This window comes from Brachypodium distachyon, chromosome 4, assembly GCF_000005505.3.
Source record: "Brachypodium distachyon strain Bd21 chromosome 4, Brachypodium_distachyon_v3.0, whole genome shotgun sequence".
Classification (NCBI taxonomy): Eukaryota; Viridiplantae; Streptophyta; class Magnoliopsida; order Poales; family Poaceae; genus Brachypodium; species Brachypodium distachyon.
In genome coordinates this window covers 8,068,693-8,090,716 of record NC_016134.3, presented here as the reverse complement: position 1 = coordinate 8,090,716, position 22,024 = coordinate 8,068,693, and the positions used below count along the sequence as shown (strand labels likewise).

At 43.3% G+C, this 22,024-nt stretch overlaps 1 protein-coding gene across 1 annotated transcript; it reads left to right on the top strand.

Moving 5' to 3' along the window:
- Nucleotides 1–284: 284 nt before the first annotated feature.
- LOC100835561 (GBF-interacting protein 1-like) lies at nt 285–13,617 on the top strand. The gene is made up of 11 exons (XM_010239039.3): nt 285–663; nt 2,592–2,635; nt 3,709–3,805; nt 4,168–4,291; nt 6,776–7,119; nt 7,211–7,315; nt 8,934–9,312; nt 10,002–10,257; nt 10,782–10,946; nt 11,528–12,028; nt 12,813–13,617. The coding sequence occupies exons 1-11, from the start codon at nt 507–509 to the stop codon at nt 13,104–13,106; spliced, it is 2,466 nt and encodes an 821-aa protein (XP_010237341.1). The 5' UTR covers nt 285–506; the 3' UTR covers nt 13,107–13,617.
- Nucleotides 13,618–22,024: the final 8,407 nt, after the last annotated feature.

Genomic DNA, 22,024 nt, shown 5'->3' with positions numbered 1-22,024 from the left:
ACGGCGACGACAGGTGCTCTTCGCCGTGCAGCGCAGGTGGAGTAGAATGTAACTCAGGGACCTGAGTTTTTTTGCCCTTTCAGGACCGCCCGAACCAAACTAGTAACCAAACATGACTGACAAAAACTAGGGTAAGCTTAATTCCACTTAGATATGCATCAAAAAGAAGGAAGAATCTGAACCGCTCAACTGAATTGAATGGCCGTGATTTGAGAACGGCAAAACTCTGCAATTACAATAGACTGGCAAGACGAGTCGTTCCCCTTCCCTACCTCCCCCTCCCTCCCTCCGCTCTGCACCCCCCTGAAACCCTCCCACAAATCTCTCTCCCTCCCACCCCCGCTTCTCTCTCCTCCTTTCCCTTCCCCCTCCGCTCTGCACAACCCTCCCCGCCTCGGGATTCGCGTTCGCCCCCCCTTCGTGCGGGAGGAGCAGGAAACCAGGGCACGGGAAGGGAGGGTTGCCGCGGCGGCGAGGAGCAGCGGCACCGTGAGGAAGAAGAGGTGATGGCGGCGGCTAGGGTTTCGATCCCGGCGGCGGTGCGGCGCACGATCCAGAACATCAAGGAGATCGCGGGGGGCCACACCGACGAGGAGGTCTACGCCGCGCTCCGCGAATGCGACATGGATCCCAACGAGACCGTACAGAAGCTCCTCTTCCAAGGTATACCCGCCCATCCCCTCCCCTCTTTCAGGACCCGGTGAGAATGGATCCTGACGTGCCGCCGATTTGTGGACGAATTTTGAGGATTTTTGTAGAGATAAATCCAAGACAGAAGAACCCTAGCTACTTGCCTACTTCTATGTTAAACTATAGCTAAGAGACACTAGTTTTTATTTTTTCACTCTTGCTTGTATTTCACACATAGGCGGGCTTATATAGCTCACGAGGTACGTTGAGATTACATCAGTAAAAATGTAATAGAGAGTCACTTGTGACCGATGGATGCCAGATGATAATCTTGCAGTCGTCTGTTGTACATCCTCACCTCCTTCCTGCACATTCCTTTCCCCTTACACCCTTGTCCACGAGGGAAAATAAAACACGTCTGATATTTCAGGGTGTCTGGAATAAGACAATCCAAGGAACAATCTTCCCAGTTAGAAGGTGCAGTAGACATGCACAAATCAGATTGGTGAAGTAGGGATATGCAGTCCTGAATGACATAAGCTTAATTCCACTTAGATATGCATCATCTCCTGTAGGCTCTCATGTCAACCATCAACTCCAACAATAGAAAGTGTGGGTTTAGGCAATGTACAAACCACAGTGTCTGCACCAAGGACATGTAGGATTAACTAAGCAATGTTCATGCAACTTGATTGATATCTAAATCTTGCCATGCCATAAGCATCTCCACCATCTTATAGAAATCTAAAGATATTATACCGGGATCCCACTGAGAATATGTTCTTTCATAGGATGGCAACAACCACAAAGATGGATCACTGCTAATTTGAAATTGGTTCCTCAGATCAATAGTATCCAAGCATTTAATTGGAGCATATAGTTCACAATTCTAACCATTCTAACCATCTTGACTTGTTCAATAAGATGCAATGCATATACTGTGCTGTGTAGAAATAATAAGATGCTATCCAAGAAGTGCTTCTCAACTTGCAGAAGTGCATTCTTGACACTCATATAGATGACAACAGCATTGCCCATGAGCTGTCTGGCCCGTATGGATATGTCATCAACCTCCCAACAAATCTTGCATAAGTGAAGAAGAGCCTGAGGTTGATTAATGTGAAACCACTGCTGGTTAGCTCTTTTCCAAAATGAATTTTCCTTATGCACTCCTAGATCCCATGTCAAGCTTAACCTTGTAGAATTTTTCACAAAACATAATATGACCACCTTTATGTTCTCTTGGTTTCCTGGGTCCCAAGGTAATATCAGCCTCACACTATTTGCATTAGAGTGCAGCAATGATACCAAAGCAATTGCTCCAATCATCTCCTCACCTGAATTCCATTCCTGCTCGAAGGTATATAGATCCCATGTTGCAAATTGCTTTGAAAATGCATCATAGAACTGTTGGTTTCGCCCAGTTGTATCAGAAAACTTAAAATCATCTAGTGAGGTTTCTCTTAAATATCTGTGTGAAGTCTCAGTTTTCTCAGTTCTAGATGCAAGAATCTCCCCGACAACTATATTAACAACTCCCCAAGGAGGAGGAGCAGCAATACACTTGAGTAATATGCTCTCTTGTGGTGTGCTAGTTCTTTTAACCCATTGCTCAAAACTGAAACGGCACAATGATACTTTCCCATCATAAATCAGTTTCGTGTGAACTGATAACACACATGCTTCATTTAACTCCAACACATTAGCTTAATACACGTGTTCTTCTTCAAACAGGTCAAAAGCATGGTATAAGAAGTAATCAAGTTCTTTCTGAAGCTCTTCCTGATTTCTCCTCCTCTGTGCCTCTTGTTCTCTTCTCTTATTCTCCTCTTTGCAAGTCTCTTATCTATAGAGTGCTTCACTGCATGATGTCATATCACCTGTTTATATTACTTATTGTTGCTAATTTAATATTAGATCTTTTGGTATAACTGTTCCCAACTGATCTGTGTTTATTTCAGATACCTTTCATGAGGTGAAAAGAAAACGTGAGAAGAAAAAGGAGGTAACAGGATTTTACCTATGTTGATTTCTGTATTGTTTCTGTTCCATGTTCCCACTTATCCCATCTGGTATGTATGACCTACAAGGCTACAATGAAGCTAATCCATTTACGCTATTGAGTTTCCATTATTAGATGTTATGCCTTTGCAATATAATGATGATAAAACTAGCTTGGGATAAGTATTAATGGGGTATCAACCAACATAAGTCATTTATTTGCTAAACAGGACATCATGACAGTTCTAGATACATATTCCATCCAATTAGTCACTTGAAATTTATAGTCTGTAAATTTTGACCCAATTTATTATATTTAATATTGGGGAGTACAAAATTCATGAATTGATTGGCAAGACATAATTTATTCAAGTCAATATTAAGTTATCACCACATGATTGGTAATTGTTACTATCATGCCACTTAGGTAAACTCTGACGCTTACTTAATACTCCCTCCCGTCCATATTATTTGTCTCAAATTTGTCCAAATATGGATGTATCTATGTTTAAAAAGCGTCTAGATACATGTAATATTTCGACAAGTAAATCCGGCCGGAGGGAGCAAGTGTTTTCTGGATAGTCCAGAGTACTCATGGCAAAGCTAAATTCATTCAGCTTTTGAATAGCGTTGAACATTGAGAGCTGTACCAACAAAAGGGATTGCACAATTCTACATTGAGGAGCTGATGCAATAGCATAGCAGTAGTTGATAGTTGTTACAACTCATAATTTCATCCAATTTTTTTGTATATGACTTGGTAGGATACATGTTGCAAAATATTGTACTGCAGTTGGCAGAGGCAGTGAGCTACATACAGATTTCATGCATTATATCGTTCAACAGAAATGTTGTTGCTTTGTTGCCTTGACTCCCCCCCCCCCCCCCCTCTTTTGGGCCTCATGATATGCAGTCGGTCTTTTGCTTATGAAACAGGGATTTGTGCTTTTATTTGCTCCTTAAATTCAATATCAGTCAACTCTATTGGCTCATCACAGATTTTATGTTGGCTTAGTTGCCACCAGAGTACCCATTTCTTTTCAGTGGAGCTAATATATCTTTTTCTTTTTCGTACAGAGCAACAAAGAATCTGCTGATCCCCGATGGAGACATGGGACACAGGGGCGAGGTGGAAAGGCTGGCCGCGGGAACTATTCTTCACGTAACTCCAGTGGTATGCTTGCATTATTCTGCGGAACTATTTGTACAGAACAAGGACATTCATTTTTTGCTCTATCTACACCCTTACTGTTTTCTATTTTCTTTGAAGATGTACTTTCATACTATGTCTTGAAACATGTTTATACTCGGATGAATATGTCCAGTACAGTTAATGATCTACCGAGTGCTATTGCCATTTCATTTTCTCAGTGTAACTTAATGTGTATGAATTGTACGATGAGTAGTATTAAGTAGTTTTGCAACATGATATTCATATATCATTCTGTATCCACTAAGTAGCCCGGTAGGGAGATTTTATTTATAATTATTTATTATTTTGTTCATTATGTATACACAAATTTTCTGGTACCACAGACCTCACTGGGAGAAATGCTCTTGCGGGAAAGGAAAATGAACTGAATCCGAGCATGGAAAAGTGTAGTAGCTCTTCACCTGTCAATCCAAGCACAGACACAAAGATATCAACTTCCATTTCAAGGTATTTATACCGGAGGGAACAAAATTTAAGAGTTATTGTTTTTTAAATTCTGTCTCATTTGGCCTGCATATTAGTTAGTTGAGAATTTTGTGATTGTGCTCCACGCTTTCTTTTTTATTTCAGTTATTTATTTGAAAAGAAATAGGTCGATTTTACCCCCCTGGAACATATTGAGAAGTTCAAAGATCATGCTGAAATCTGAAACCGGGGGAAATACCCCCCTTAACTCTCAAAACCATTCATCCCTACCCCCCTGGCTGTTCACCGGTGGAATCAGTGGATTGGACTACTACGTGGGCGCGTTGACTCCACACTGGCAAGTGGAGGGGTTTTGGCCCCTGCCCCGCGCTTGCCCCTCTCTCTTGCCCAATTATCCTGCACACGAATCTTTGAGAGTTGGGATGAGTGGTTTTGGAAATTAAGGGGGTATTTTGCCCGGTTTCAGAGTTCAGGGTGTTTTTTGTAGTTTGTACTTTTGGATAAGTCCGGTGGTTGGGGGTGTAAAAATGGACTTATTTCATCTGAAACTAATATTCAAAATTTTCTCTAGTGGCTTCTGTCTTGTGTATGTTTGACATAACCTTTTTTTAAGGACATCTTTTGGTGGTATTCAGAAAACAAAGTAGGAAGGCTAATTTTCTTTTTGTATTGTCCTAATTAAAATGTGTATGTTTCTGTTGTTCACAAAGAGACATATTTTGGCACCATCTTTTGCTTCTACGCATATAATCATATAGTGTGCACGTCTGAATTTCCCCACTGAATTGTACAAGTGCCTTTTCAGTAACAGCACTTGACCCTGCGTGTCATCCTATATGCCTATACAGTTTGTACCCACTATCTAATTTTTCTGAGCTCTCAGCCATCGATGTCATCATCGTTAATTGCAACATGTCCGTTTTTTGCTATGTCTTCCGTTAACAAATTGACCTCTCCACCACCACACCGCAATATCCGTCTCTTTGCCTTCCAGCAGACCCTCCCTTCCCCCACCTCATCATGTGGCACTATTAATTGAGTTCTTGGCTTCTCTCATGCCAGCCTCCCTCCAAACAGTCGTGCTTATTCTCATCGGCAGCTTCTTAATGCCAACGGCATCCACCCGATCTACAATCTTTCTGGATCACTTCTCTTGCTCCACTGCCATGCCGATATCCGGTGGCTCCTCTCAGCAGCACCATGATAACCACGCCCCTTGACTGGCATGCACAACAGGAAGTTCCTCTAAGATCTCTACGCCCTCATCCCAACTTTCTGTCGCAACAGGAAGTTCCTCTAAGATCTCTACGCCCTCATCCCAACTTTCTGTCGTCTTGTGTGGTATTGCAGTTGCGGACATCTATACCCTTTGATATACATCCTTGATCCTTCCTACAATCCTACGGTGCTTGGGGATCTCCTCTATTACTTTTGCATTTGCTGAATCTATATGTTGAGTTGATTTCAGTCATGTTTGTGGAGCAATCTTCTCATGTGACGGTGGAGGTGTCTATATATTTGTTCTTGCTGCTGTTGCTATGCCTGTTAATTGTTTAAATTTCAGTGGTGTGTTTGCTAGCATTGCTATTTTTGCCAAGCTCGGTGCATCTTTCAAGTCCAGCGGCTCCATTTTCAGTTCCAGTTTATGATTTATGCATGTTGTTTTGCTACACTTGAATATTTCTTACACCTTTCCTGTAACCTTTGATCTTTATCAATAATCTGAAGAATTGTAAGCAGGGAAATTGGATTTCTTTATATTTTTGGGTTTACACAGCTTTTTTTGGGGCACAATATATGTTTTGGCATCAGGGCCAGTGATACAAAATACGGGGATGTCTTAAATCTTCCAGTTTCTGAGTGACTAAATTAAAAAAATATTCAAGTGAGTTGAGAAGATCAACTGATTCCATCTTCACAAATATGCATGGGTGCATTGCAGCATGCATGTACAATGTTTACTTACATGTCACTCATCTGTATTTCGTTCTGTACTGTTTTTCCCTATAACTAAAGAATAACAACCTGTTAACCAATCAATTTTAATGTAAATCCGAGAAGCTAAAAGGATGCGACTACAATGCAAAACTTATTTACGGTTTTGTTTTCACCATGCCGTCAAGTATATTTTGAGACATCGCACGTAACATACTAATTTATGTAGTTCCTATAAAAAATGCCAAGTTGTGTTGTTGGAAATTATTATCTTTTGAGAAAATAATATGTTGAGGTTCTAGTTGCAACAAACACTATGAATGATTCACACAATCCTTTATTTTTAATTGTCATTTTTTGCATTTCCTTTTTGCTTTATGCACATTTTCGTAGCTAGAGTTTTACAATTTTGCATTTTTTTATTTCTGCCCCTATTCTGTAGCTAATTTTTAGCAGATGTTCTGCAGCAACATGTGGGGTATCATCTGTTAGAATTGTTATTGTGCACAACATCACATGTAGGCATGGGCCTTCTGCAGCTCTTTAAACATGCAACTGACTTTTTCCCAGTTTGTCAGGTGGGTTATCCAATGGTCCATCACAACCTCTTGCTGCCATGGCGAAAAATTCTGTTGCTATGTTCCATTTGCCATCTTCAGATTCAAAAGGACCGGCAGATCTTAAAGGCGCTCCAGAAGAGGTCATGGATTTAGTTTCAGATCCAAGCCAGTTGTCTACACAGCCGCCACCATCTATACCAGGAGTTTGTACTATCGTTTCGGACCAAGTGCTTACTCCATCCCTCGAAGCCTACAGCCATGGTGAGATTGTTGCTTCCAAACATGCTTTCAGAAGTCAGCGGGCAGCAGCTGAATATAAGGTTGTTTCTGATGATGTATCAGTAGTTCCAAAAGGTACACACATTATATACCTATTCAGTTGGAACCAGTGAGCCACATTTTGGTTATGCTTGTTATGCTATTAACAACTTTTTCACATGTCTAGACACATCCCAACCTTCTGGTTCGTCATCTATTGTGCTACCATCTGGTAGTAGGCCATCTTCCAGCTACAGTAGTCGCTCACAGCAGCCAAGTGGCTCGCAAAAAGGTACTTGTCGAACTCTGCCCATCCTCTCCATGTGTTACTGGAAAACAGCTGGACATCTATTTTTTTACCAATTCTTCAAATCCTGGGTCTATAGCGTCACTAACTAGGAGGATATGTGCGCCTTTGCAGTGCCGCTCAATGAAACTTTTTATTTATTTATCCAGCCTATCATCAGCATGATTTGTGGGCCTATTTTTCCATGGTTTTTGCCAATGATAGGTAACCACAAACAGAAATGGTAAATTTGTATTCATCATCAACCCATCTTGTTTAGCAAATAATAATGAGTGAAAACGAAATCCCGAAAAGAAATAGAAACTTTTGATGGAATCAGCCATTATAATCAATCAGATGTCAAGTAAGTAATTCGATCAGATGCTTTTATTGCGGCATGGGCTTCCTCGAACCATCTGAACCTCAGTGAGAGGATGCCCCTGCAAAATAGAAGTAAAACCACGTAGAGATGAAGACATGGATAAGAAAGAAGTGCAAAAAAATTAAACAATGGATGTTGAACTTTTTAGATAGTCACTTGCAAAATGATATGGAAAAAGAGCCCTGTTGACATACAAACCTGCTTCAGAACTCTTTGACGAATTTCATAGATTCCTTTTTCAATGTGCTTGCGTGATCTAACCTAAAAAAGAAGCATGTGCAAATATAAAAGTAACAGAAGCTACTAAGTTATTACTTCCCGTGTCATCCAAAACCCTGCAGTGTTGTGAGCTTAGCATTCCGTAAGTACATGAATGCATCTTTAAGAGAAAAAGGATGGAAAGACTACTTCCAACAGATTCTGTTCTTAATCTTCTCTATCAGCCAATTCCTTCAAGGATATTTGTTGATCTGCCTTTTTTGAACCTGAGTTGTCAGAAACCATATTTGACTTATGAAAAGGAACTAAAGAAATGCTCTGTACTTATGAAAAGGACTTCAGAAGCAAACAAAATCCAAATCTAGGATGCCATCTTCGGCCTGCTTGATCAAATGAATGGATTTTTTGGTAAACGGTCCTGAACAGACATCACATGAAGAGCTGTCAGTAAAAGAAATAAGTATCCTGAACAAACATCACATAAAGAGCGGTCAGTATTAGAACAGCTTAGCAGGTCCATATTAGAACAGCTCAGATTAATCTGATATATTTATCAACCCAGCCGTGCAATTATGCAGAAAATTCAGCTGTTTCAGCAAAAAAAAGAAAAACGAAAGTTGGGATGTAACCACAAAATAGAAGACATATCTTGCTGATGCAATGCATACCATCTTCTGCTGCAAAAGTGGTTAGTGGAGATCTCGTTGAGCCTCTTCCTGAAAAAAGAACAAAATGTCAGAATGCTAGATGTGAAACTGATAACTTGTTCTGACAAATTACTTACAAAAGTTAAGCCATTATTTTTATCTGTTGGCTCTATTTTCATTTCATACCCACTCTCATGTCTTCTATGTTTGCTTTATACCATGCAGTTTATAGTTGACATTCTTGTTGTTAAACAGTTTGTTAGTTTTTGGCAGTTACTAAAATATCTGTAGGGTCATAGTTCTGTCTTCGAATGAAATATGTTTTGGAAAGTCTTACATTTTCTTTACTAACTACGCATGAAATTTTGTCATCTAGCTGTTCCAAATAAAGAGTGGAAGCCAAAACCAACGAACAAACCTACCCAAGCTGAAAATGTTACCCGTGATGATGTAGCTGTTACTGTGGAGGTTCAGTCAGTTCCGGTATTGACTTCCGCTCATAAGGAGGAGATCTCGTCGGAAATGTGCAAAAGACTAGGTGATGTGCACTTGTTCGATAAGCAGCATGTCATTATCCCGGATCACCTTCAGGTCACAGAGTCGGAAAAGTATGGTCTCAGTTTTGGCAGTTTTGGGACCAGCTTTGGTCAAACTGTGGGCTTTCCAAATGACCATGAGTGTGACAAGAGCTCTGTAGTGCCTGAATATGAATCGTCGCATGCGGTGGATGAAATTGTGGAAGAACCTGCCCCTAGGTTTGTCTTTTAGTTCCTTTGTCTTTGACTTTATGCAATGTTATTAAGCTGCTCATGGTTTATGGCTTTATGCTTGACTGCTGTAACTATCTTATTTTTTATCTGCACCGTGCATTTTAGATCCGATGGTCCACGTGAATAGTTTGCAAGTTTCACTGGATACGTCGCCCTTTTGATATGGCGGTCTTTGTGATTTTGTTATGGGAATCAGTACCATATTTTTTATACTACTTAATTACATATGTATTTTAAAAAAAACTTTGCATGGTAAATGCTTGCTCCTAGCAACAATCTCATTTATGTAGTAGTATTCCTTCAATGCTCCTTTAAACCAGATAAGGCCTTAGTGCGCTTTTTGCCTCCAAAAGTCCTTGAATTAAATGGGACCTCAGTATGCATTTTCTTTCCAAGGGATCATGAGCGAAATGTATTTCATTTGTGTATACAAACGGGCTTGGACATGTTACCACATACTTTCATGTAGCTTGCTTGCTGCAGGCATCTGAGGCTATAAAGATAACTTCAGTTAACCAAATTTGTTTTTCAGTATTTTGTTTCTAGTGACTGAAGTTATGTTTTAGCATTGTAAGTTTGTAACTAATGTTTTATCATCAGTTTCTATGTGTAATCAGGCAGTTAGTAACTTTCAGTTTCATTTTCCTTGATGTTGTTTGGTAACTGAATTGCAGTCATGAGGGTGCAACCTCTACTGTTGAAGCGGCAACTCAGCCAGGTCTGCAGCATCTGACTGCTGATAAGGCTAATACTATTTCACATCAAGAGGTGGATAATTCGTCCAATCCTCCTAAAATCTTACAATCTGATGAAAATTCAGCAGCATCACACACGCCCCCAGATTTGGCCCAAAATATGTACTCAACATTTGAAGTGCCACCACAATCGCAAGGGAATCAGACCCCGTTACTGGAGACATCTGAATATCAGGTATTTTTCTGCAATTGTTTGACTTTTGTTCTTATTCATATATTTTCCATTCATATGAAAGTGGTTTGACTACTTAGGTTCCCCTTACTCCACCAAATATAAAATAAATAATTTCTGTGCCACCCTGACTTGTGAAGATGCTTAGTGGCGAAGTTGCTTGCATCACACTAGATTTATTTTAAATCTCACTATATATGGTTGGATGTTGCATATCTGTATTGCTTTACCTCTTTTTTGGGAAATATCGTTCCCTAGCACAAAGCAGGCCTTCTAGCTGATTCTTAGGCTTCTTTCTGGAAATATTGTTTCATGAGCCAATTGTTTTATGTCAAATGTCTGATATGATTGTTGTTGGCCTTGTCCAACCTTTAATTTTCCTGCTACCTAACGTAAGGTCCCTAGCTCCAGGGTAGACCACCCTTTCTAACCCACCATTCTCTGAACTATCTGGTCTCCTGTCTAAATTGCTCAAGTTTAAAGTACATTATTTAGGTGTAATAAGCACTGCAAAATTGCGCATACAGGTGCAACAGCCAAATGATTTTTCTGCAAATTATTACGCACAACTTTACCGGCCAATCGCTGGTGTTGATGGCCATCTCTCACCATTTACTGTTCCTGTTCCGGGAGCTCCTATCAAGTCTGGGAACGTGTCAGTTCTGCCTACTCAAACTGGCCAGGCTCAAGAGGTTTGCATCTAGACCTTTCTCCGTATCCCACTAATTTGCTGCATTTCAGTTGCTGAGCTTGTTGATGACTTGATATAGAACATTAGTCAATTAATGTTAATAATGTTTTAGTTGTAAATACACAGCGTGTTAGTGTGTCACCATGTTTTGCATTCATTTCATTATTTTCTATTCATCCTCACAGTAAAATAGGTCAAGAATGTTGTTTCTTTCGCGGTTCCAAAATTTGAAACATGAATCTCAATGTGGAAAAGATAATACCGTTTTTTAAAGCTACACGAGTGAATAGTATCAAGTACTTATTTGTCAGCTTAATTTACTTCTCTAGATTGCATGTTAGTTCAGCACTGGGCAGTGGATGATATGTACTCCCTCTATAATAAGTGTCGCTGATTTAGTACAACTTTGTACTAAATCAGCGACAAGTTGTGCTAAAACAGCGACACTTATTATGGATCGGAGGGAGTACTAATATTTGATTTATTTAGAAAATGGTTGCGTCTGTATCACATCTTTCCTGTGAACACCTTATTAAGTTTATTTGGTCTATCCTTTTGACTCTTCTCTTTTGATTACCACAGGAACTTGACTCAATGGTGCAGTCTTCATCTGGGCCTACTCAACTTGCTACCCCAGCTCCTGGAGTTTTACCAAATTCTATTGCTATTCCACAACAACCTCTTCCTGTGTTCCGCCAGCCTGTGGGTCTACATGTACCTCATTATCAACCAAGCTTTTTCCCATATAATCAGTATCTCTCTCCGTTCTATGTACCGCCACATGCCCTTCACCATTTCGTTGGTAATGCTGCTTATCCTCAAGCACCTTCCCCTGGAAACATGTATCCACCTGTAAGTTCAGCTGTTGCACCACCAGTCAAATACTCTGCCGCTACATACAAACCTGGTGCCAACACTGGAAGCCAGACATATACTGTAACACCTGGCGCCTATGGGACATATGGTTCTAGTCCGTCAGTGTATACAAATAATAATGTGGTGCCAAGCGGAACTTCAGCAGATAATGGTGATGTCAGTGGATCACAATTTAAAGAAAATAACATCTATATTGCCGGACAGCAGGTAAATGTTAATGCATATCTATGAGCAATAGGCTGTACATAAGTCAACTTTAACCATGGTTTTTTTTTCCTTAAAAATTGCCTTGTCATTGAGAAGTAAAAGAATTCAGATAGTCTTTTGGGATTGTTTTAGTAGATGCACCTGCATGGTTCAAGGAGGTGAGGTTGTTATTTGTATATAACGCTTCCAAGTGCCAAATTACTTCTGAAGTTTGCTTTCCTGGCTCCTAATGTCTTGACATCCTAAAATCATTGCTTATGTTTCTGGTGCAGTATTTAAGCACAATGATCAAGCTTTTTGGAAACACTTGTTACTGCTACAATAAAATCTGAAAACTAATATTAAAAACTCATAAATATATGTAGTTGACATTTCCTTGTAGTTTTACTTAGCATATTCCGACTGTATTTAGAGGATTTTTGTTGTTCTACATATCTAACTGGGCTCACTACAGCTTTGGCTGTAGTTCAACATCATTTGGAATTTTCCAATTCAACTGAATTCAGACACCTGAAAGTTGTTCAATTTACTTGTATTTTATGCATCATATCATTACAATGGAACTGTAAATTCTTTTTACCACAAATATATACTCCCTCTGTTCCATAATTCTTGTCGAAATCTTACATGTGTCTAGACACCTTTTAGGAATAGATACATCCATTTTTTGGCAAATTTGAGACAAGAATTATGGAACGGAGGGAGTACAAATGAACTGTTGGTCTAGTGACTTGGTGAAATATATGGTAGACTTGTTTCTTACTGCTTTGTATATGTTGATCAGAGTGAAGGCTCCACTGTCTGGATTCCTGCACCTGGACGGGAACTATCCACTCTCCAATCTAGCTCCTACTATGGCCTGCCTCCACAGGGGCAGCATCTCGCATTTGCCCCTGCTCAAGCTGGTCATGGTGCCTATGCAGGGATGTACCACCCCGCACAGACTCTGGCTGGAGGTGCTGTTCATCCACTGCTCCAGCCTTCACAGACCATTGCTGGAGCTGTTGAAATGGTCGGGCCACCTTCCAATGGTTATCAGCAGCAGCAACATGCTCAGATGAACTGGGGTAGTTATTGACTACAGGTAGTAGTATATTCTTGCGAGTAGCCACCTTAGGAGGGGAAAAAAAGAGCGTCATTTGTTGGATACCTCAGTGTTGGTAAAGTTTTCGAGTTTTCAGCATAGGGTGCCTGATCAAGAGTGTATATATTATCAAGCATGGGTCATCTGCAAGGTTGCAGATTCCCAAATGTTCTAGTGTTTTGTCTCTGGTTTGATCTGTAGCAGGAATCTGACCATTATGTTAGATGAGGGTCTATGCAGGTCCCGTTCTTTTGCCTCACCCCCACTTCATTTTCAGTTTTACTCAAGAAAGTTCCGAGTTTCTTTTCCCTTGAGGTAATAGATGCTTTGGACTGAAAGTGAGCTAGTGAGGTTTTCATTCTTTCTGCTGCTTTACATGTAAAGTAGTAAATTTTGGTGCTACGAGGACATGTCTGTACTGTTGTACTTGGATGTAATACGAACAGCGGCATAAACCAAACCCAAATTTGCAGGCAAGCTTCATTCCTGCTTGGTTTCAGCTTAAGCGTCGAATATTCTCGTCTACCAATGAAAGGAAGAACTTGCGTTATATTGTTCTATATTAATCCTATACACATGTGATTTGCTTGATTAAGAAATGGAGATTATTAATTTCATGTCTTCAAATCTTTGCATTCTAATAACAAGGGAGCGGAAATTTCATGTCTTGACTAACCCGCCTTACTGCTCCAGCCGCCTCCTTTGCCGGTGTCGTAGGCTGGAGAGAAAAAGAGGGAAATTCGTTCCAATATGTATATTGCAGTAGGTTTTGGTCTTGGAGGTAATCGGAGGCATGCTGACTCTTGGTAGTCTCGTGGGTGTGAAGTTATTGGACCGCCGAAGGTTCTCTTGTTGCCTTCCTCTGCTGCTTGATAAATTGCGTAATGATTTCACGAAGAACATTGATCTGTGTTTGCACTATTCTTGATGTGTGCGTTGATGTGGCAACCGCAATGCCACCGTAGTCGTGTTCGGTCTCCTCTGCCTTGTCCCCTGCCCCCCCTCTCTTAATTTCCCCTGCTTTCATGCCATCTGCGCCTCCCAGAGCGCAATTGCGTTCACCTTCGTGTCGGGTCGCAGACATATTCAGTCTCCTCCTCGCCTCCTTTCCTTTGATTCCTCATTGTTTTTGTCCCTTGCCTTCCCTCTTCATCGTCCTCCTCTTGGAGCATTGCCGTGGTCGCATTCTTATCGGGTGTCCTTGGCTCGTCCTCCCCACCGACAAGGAAATCGGTCGCTGAGTTCATCGCCACCTCAGGGTCGAACCCACAGTGGCATCGTAATTGCCATGTCAATGCTAACATGTGGCCCACATGACCGGTGCTCTTGGGGAAATTATTACGCCGAGATGGTGGTTTAAACGAAAAATGAAAGTAGTAGTGGTTCTGTTGCAACTACCACACAAATGTGGTCGTTTTGTGCAAAAGTCTCCGCCCCTTTGTCTTGGTGCCAATATATTAAATTGCAATTGGTGGTGAGGACCGCGGGCAGTTGCCCGTACGTCCGCCCGTCGCAAATCCCGAACTCTCCCCCCCCCCCCTCGTCGTCACAGTCAGACACGAACTCAACCCCGATCTCCCCAATCTCCACGTCACCCCCAAAATCCGACCTCTCAATCCCGATCTCTCCAATCTCCTCATCACGGTCCAACGCGAACTCGAGCAATGGCGACCGGGACGAGATAAGAGCAGAGGACTTATCGAGGGAGCACCGGGCCAGAAGAAAGAGGAAGGAAGGCCTCCTCCGTCGAGCTCCACCTCCGCCAAAGCTTGGTGAGGTGAGGTCCCTCGCCGGCGTTGCCGCATCCTCTCTCTCTGCATCCCCGATTTCTGTTCTGATCTTCTCCCTCGAGACCATCGCGCCGCCGCTAGCTCCAGATCGATGGGGAGACGGGAGCCCCTTCGTCTTCGGTATGGATCGGGACTCGGGAATTGGATCGATCGGGACGAGAGATCGAGAGCAGGGGATGGACCGAGGGAGCACTAGGCCAGAAGAAAGAGGAAGAAGCGACAGGATGGCCCAGAATAATACGAGATGGGATGTTGTTGAGTTGTAAAAAATAAAAATAAAAAGTTAAACGGGCCGAGCCGGGCTGTGGGCTCAAGGTCCAGGCCAGGCATGGCCCGAGCCTGGTCGCGGGCCGGCATGGCCCGTTTACTATCGTACCGGGCCGAGCCAGGAATGGTGGGCTCACATGGTTCTTGAGAAAGCCTGCCCCGATGCGCCCGCACGAGCCGACGCGTCCTGCACTTGCAACGCCTCCTTCCCTGATCCGTCTCCTGCTCCCATACAGCCCGTCCTGCTCTCACGCCTCCTCCCCCGATCTCGCACACGAGATGTGTCCTTGCAGAACATATTTTTTCATATGGGCTAAAAATTGTGAAATATGAAAACGATATCGGTAGACTGAATTAACGTTTTTTCGATCAGAAAGTTTGGTAACTGCTAGAGTCGCTCTCAATCCGTAGCAACTTACATGCAAAAGACACCACTTTTGAAAAATTAAGCTAGCATGTTTTTTAATTTTTTTGTTCTTCTGTAGCAACGCACGGGGCTTTTTGCTAATATGTCATTAATTGAGGGTGAAAAAAGAGAGAAGTTAACGTGATTTCAGGTGTTGGCTGTCGTGTTTCTTCGTGAGCCTGGGAAACGTCATGGGCCTGGCCAATGGGGGAAGCGCCGCGCGGTTCTCACGTCATGGGACTTGGGGAGAGGATCGATTCGTCTGCAGTCGTCCAGTTCTCATGCGGTGATGGCTCTACTTCAGCATTAATGGACTGAAGGAAAGGAAAGACAAAGGGGAATCGTACGATACTATTCTCCATTTTGTTTCTAAATTGCTGCATTTGGGTAAAATAGTTGTTTGTTCACTGATAAATTTTTGAATTGTGGATTTCAGAAGATATTTTGTGTCATGTGATAGTAGCTCTAATCCAAGCACACATAAAAGTACAAGTGTATTGGGGGCACAACAAGAGCAAGAGCAAGAAGTGGAAAAAGAGACGGAATATATTGAAGTTGTCGAAATCCCAAGTACGGACCAAATGGTAACAAAATGGGATAAATCAAGAAAAGGGGGAAGAGAGGGAGATGCGCAAGAAGGGAGACAGAGGGGAGGCACGCGACAGGACGGGAAAGAGCGTCGGCCAAGGAGAGCTCAGACGAGGAGAGCATAGGAGAATAATAGAGGCAGAGGTCGAGTGGGAGGGAGAGAACCAGAGGGGAAATCCAAGAAGAGAGAGCCAGGGAAAGAGGAACATGGAGAGGAAGAAGGTGATCGGCTAGGGGAGAAGTCGAAACAAGCGGGGGAGGTTTTACCCTGAGGGTGCGACGAGCCAGCATGAGCTACTAAAAGCGGGCCATGGTCGCGAGCAGGCGCACATTCTTCGCTGCCAAACCACACGGTGCCACCTCAACTATCTACCTCCATGATGGGTACCAATCACGTGTCCCGCGGTATTCTCTCTCTTTGCTTCTTAATCTTGATTAGCAGATGATCGTGGGTCCCAGCGGTACCCGCTCGTTAGAAGCCCATGCTCCTTCTCTCGTTTTCTCTCTCGTCCTCTCTCAGACCTGAGCGGTCGAGGCCGTGCTCTTCTCCTCCCCGCGGGGCGGCCTCTTCTCCTCCTGTGAGGCTGTCCTGGCCGCCGACCCAGCCCGCGCCGGCTTCAACCTCCCCCGCCGCCCCAGCCCGCGCCGGTCGCTGTCCCGGGCTCCGCCAACGCGCCGGCCGCCGTCCCTGGCTCCGCCGCCGCCCCAACCCGCGCGTGCGTGCCTCGCCGTCTCCCCAGCCGTGCCCATGTGCGCCGCCTCCCAAGCCCCTCCTGTGTCCGCCGCCACGGCCTGGGACGTGGAAGCCCCCGCGCGCCGTGGAGGTGACGGAGAGATTTGTTTTTGATTCCTTTTTTTCTCCTAGTTTGAGGTTTGAGGATTGACCAAGTACTACTTGATTTTTGAAGATCGACATGGACGTTGAATTTGTACTTGATTTGAGGTTTGAGGATCGAATTCGTACTTGTTGGTACCGTGATTTTGTCCCGGTACATGATGTACCTCGCTTCAATTCCTTTTTTCTATGTTAGATTCATGAGGTACCGTGTTTTTTTTTGCGGGGATGAGGTACTGTGTTTTGATGACTGTTCGTACTGTGATTTTGTCTTGGTACATGATGTACTCCTCTTTGATTTTTTTTCCATGTTAGATGATTGGTACCGTGTTTCGATTATTGTTTGTACTATGATTTAGTACACGATGTACTGTTATGAATTGATGTACAAAGTCTTCATATGACGAAGTACTTAGATTGTTTCTTCTTCTTTTTTCTATCTCCATTGAAAATTGAGGAGGTACTTATCATGTAATGTGATGTAATTTATCGTTGATGAGGTACTTATTAATTGTATGAGTTGAGAACTATCATGTACCTTGATGTATCTGTGATGTATCTTCATGTACTTGTCATATACCTTGATGTATCTGTCATGTGCCTGAGGTACTTCAAAAACTGTTAAAATGCATGTAATATACCATACGATGTACTTGTATCATAAGTTCATGTACATGGGATATTTAAAAACTGATATGGTACAGTTCATATAACCTAATGTACTAAATATGTACTTAAAAATATTTCATGTACCACAATGTACTTAAAAGTGGGGAGAGAGAAAGAAAGAAAGAAATAGAAAGTTGTCAGGTGGTAATACTGTTAATCCTGCACTCTAGTTTAAAGTGTCAGAAATTAACTAAGAGAGAGAAAGGGAAGAAGGCCAAACATGTGGCTACGAAGGGGGGTGCAAATACTTGGGATGGCACAACCACCGAGTCATTCTTCGCTGCTTAATGGTTTCGATTACCATTGAGTTTGATCATGGCTTCAATGAGGTATATTCACGGTTGCTTCGGAGCTTCTTGTCTTGCTATGATGTGGTTAGGCTTGCTCAGCTTACACGGATTTTTTATGATGATTTCTCTAATTAGGAGCGTGAACATATAGTTGATAGCCTTTATCCAATCATTATTCATATGAGGAGAGTTGAAGACTTCAAAGATTACCTAGCTAAAATGATGTTTGAACTTTAAAGGCACATCATGTTTCCTACAATTTACGGTCTTACTAAGTTGGCACTGATTTTCCCGGTAGCAATAGCAACGGTTGAAAGGGCCTTCCCAGCTGTGGAGATCATCGACTGAGTTGCGTAACAAGATGTCTGATGGCTGGCTTAATCATTTGATTGTATGCTACATTGAGCGAGAGGGGCTACCTCGGCAATACCCTGACTCAAAGGTTTTCGACTGAAGGAGAGCATGGGGTGCACCAGCGATCTCGTCGACCAACAAAGACTAGGGGAGTCACAAGGTTTACCCAGGTTCAGGACCCTCGGAAGGTAAAACCCCTACGTCCTGCTTCTGGTGTATTGTATTGATTGAGATTACAGAGAAGCTATAAAGCTATGATGCGTAGATGGATCTGGCGTGTGTGTAGAAGTTCCCCCTTCCCGACTTCCCCTCCTGGCCTTATATACTGGCGGCTAGGTCTCGGGCGTGATAATCGGGAAGGTTACAATCAAATCAGTTTATTCTGGTACAAAAAGATTATGCTCCTTGGCTTGAGCCGCACTTTGAGAGACTCGACCTGCATATACTTGATGGGCCTTTGAGTGGACCCCCTGTTGGGCTGTGTCGGGTATATGAAGGTTGAGGACTTGAAGGGTCATTCCCTCGTCAGTTAGCCCCCGAGTCCCTGTTCGAGGCGCAGGCTCGGGTAGGGACTCAAGAATTCTTTATTTCAGTTACTCGACTATATGTCAAGACACATATAGTCTTCTTGCTTTGACTGTTCATCAGTCAATTGATTCGAATGTTTGTTAGACCCGAATTTAGGGAATTCCTGACCTGTGATTTAGAAATCACAGAGCGTTTCTACGAATTGTACTGATATTGTGTGGGATGGTTGCGTAACGTGCCTGGAATACTCGATCGGTCGAGTCCAGTTAATTGCACTGGGGCAAAAACTCTGTTAGCATACATCAGCACTCGAGTCCCCAGGCTCGAGCCTGGATAACTGGCGGTATTCGAGTCAGACCTGCCGGAGGCTTTACAGACTCGAAATCCAGTACTGTGAGGCGATCAACCAGCGCGTCCGTTGGGATCTTTTCTTCACGCAAGCGCATGGATAATCTGGAATCGCCTGATGATGCTGATTTCCAGGCCCAATGAAAAAAACAATCATGTCTTACCTTCACATTATGAACATGGCTTCGGGTCGCAGTCTGTGTGACCCGGATATTGTTGTCGAGTGCCCTTGAATAGGGTACACCTCGAGTTCCTGTGCCGTCGAGTGACAGCCCCGAGTTTCCTAGAGCTTGATATGACGTCTCTGCTAACATTTTGATTAAAGAAATGGTCTGGGCAGTCGATGGGACGTACCTTATGCTTTATGCACGGACTGAATTGGATGTGGTCAGTTTGATTTGACCATACGACGTGCGCGAGATTTTAGGTGCAATAATAGCTGTCGTGGGTTCCTGAACCGCTGGAAGAAGAAACGGCTCGTTACTGTTAGGGCCACGCGTCATACATGGATGCGAAACGCGTGGCATCATTCTGAATCGTGCGGCGGTGATTCCGCTCCTTCCTGTCGTTAATCGTCTTCTTCCTGTCTCATTTCGTCCCCTTGTCTTCCACACTTCATTGCATCTTCCTTCTGCGCTTTGCTCCTTTGCTCAAACCTAGCCTCCTCTCCACCGCTCTTGCTCCCCAGTTCATCCACCACTGCCGTCGCGTGATTGCCACCATGGGCAGGAAGAAAATCTCCACCGCCGCCGGTGCCAGCGCCGTTGCTGATGGCAAGATGGCATCTCGCGAGAAATCGAAGAAGATGGCTGACGTCGCGCCCGGCGGTGACAGGAAGACCGGGGAGTGGAATCGCTCTGGGATCCTGGCGCGCCACTTCTCTGTGATGTGGAAGCACGTGCTCATTCCTAGCGAGGACTCCGGCAAGGTTCGCGTCCCGAGAAATGAGGTAACTCCCCGTCCCAGGCCTGGGGAGCGAGTTGTTTTCTATGATTTCATTATCGGCGGCCTTTCTCTCCCCGTCCATTTCTTCTTCCACGCGTTGCTGCTGGCGTACGGGCTTCAGATGCACGATCTGACGCCCAATAGCTACCTGCACATTGCGTGTTTCATCTCGCTCTGTGAGTGCTACCTGGGCGTGAAACCCCACTGGGGTTTGTGGAAGAAGCTGTTCATCATCAAGTGGCAGGCAAAGACGACTGGATCTACTAGACCGGCGGCGCCAACATCCAAGTCCGTGGAGATGTCCAATACTTCTCTCTTCATCAGATCAAGTCGGTGCAGCAGTGGAGGAGTCGATGGTTTTACCTCCAAGATGAGCCAGTCGACGGCAAGGACTTCAGCCTGCCCGAGTTCTCCGCCTCTGCTCAAGTGAAGCGATCCCCCCCCCTTCACCAAGGGTTCGATCTCTGTGCTTACTGTGCTAGTCCCTGGATCGACTCACTAGCACACACAGTTTCATGATGAAATATACAGAAACAAAGGTCAAAGTACTTTATTACATCGTATCAACCAGAATTTAATAGTACTTACAACCTCGCATGACCTCTGGGGCCATCATAAAACAAATACTGTTTCAACATCATAAAACAATATTTCAAAATACTGTAGCGGAAAAGGGTAGAACATAAGGGCCACACTACTCCAAGGTGAGAGCATGTTGGAATGTAAGCACATGACCCATGACAAAACGACGAACCTCACTCATCGTCGGATCCACCTGCATTGTTAATTGCAGCCACTACGTGGTCAATACATTTGAATGTATTGGCAAGCTCACTAGAGTTATAAAGGTCCTACCAAGTACATGCATAGTTTGGCTAGGTGGGGTTTGGCTATTTTGCATAAAAGCATCATTATTCAAATCCTATCATTTTTAGACAAATAGTTTTGAATTCTATTGGACACGGGGTAGAAACACCCATGCTCCTATTAACCTAGGCACATTGAGTAGAAACATCAATGCTCCTACCCAGTTCAAACCATTCATTTTATTAGGAAATTTGAATGAGTGAGACTTTCCTTACAGCTTCAATATCTAGTTGCTCATAATCGTCCGTAACCGGGGACACGGCTAAGTACTTAGTTTGACACTCTCGAGAGGTGGTACACTTTACCCACAAGAAATCGACGTGTTAATCCCTTGCTGTCCTCCAGATGGAGTAGCAACGGCATCGATTACAGGAATTTTCAGAACATATTTCCCCAAACCACCTGAGGGACGCGTTCCAACCTACACTGCTACATACCGATGTCACCTCGGATCCAGGTTCATATTTCTTACATCCATCCTGGCAGAGCCCATAATACCATGTGGTTGTACTGGAAGCTACTAAACAGGAAACTAGTCCAGTCTCTGGTTATCCCGGGTGGCATCCCACATTGTGACGTAGGCGCTCCCCGAATCGCACGAGGCGACCATGGACGCTCCCGAATCACACGGAGAGACGACTCAGCGGGCCCCATAGAAATGGACCTAACGTCACGACATTCGAAAGCTCAAAGCAGCCCACCCAGGACGGTTCATTGAATTACTTGTTTTGCCATACACTAGGAAAACTATATTTGTAATTCAATAGTATCACATTGTAATAATACCACCCTCGTATATTATCATAGCATAGCATTTTACTACTACGATGGCAATTGGTGGTGAAGTCATGGCAAAGGTATCCTATGCTAGTAGGATAGATCATAGCTAGCATAGATACAATAATAATCCTGCCAATGCAACTAATAAAATCTAGTGCATAATAAAATAATAGGGTAGATGATCAAAGTGAACTTGCCTTGATAGTAGTTGGAGTTCAAACACTCGTCACAATCGCAAGGTTCGC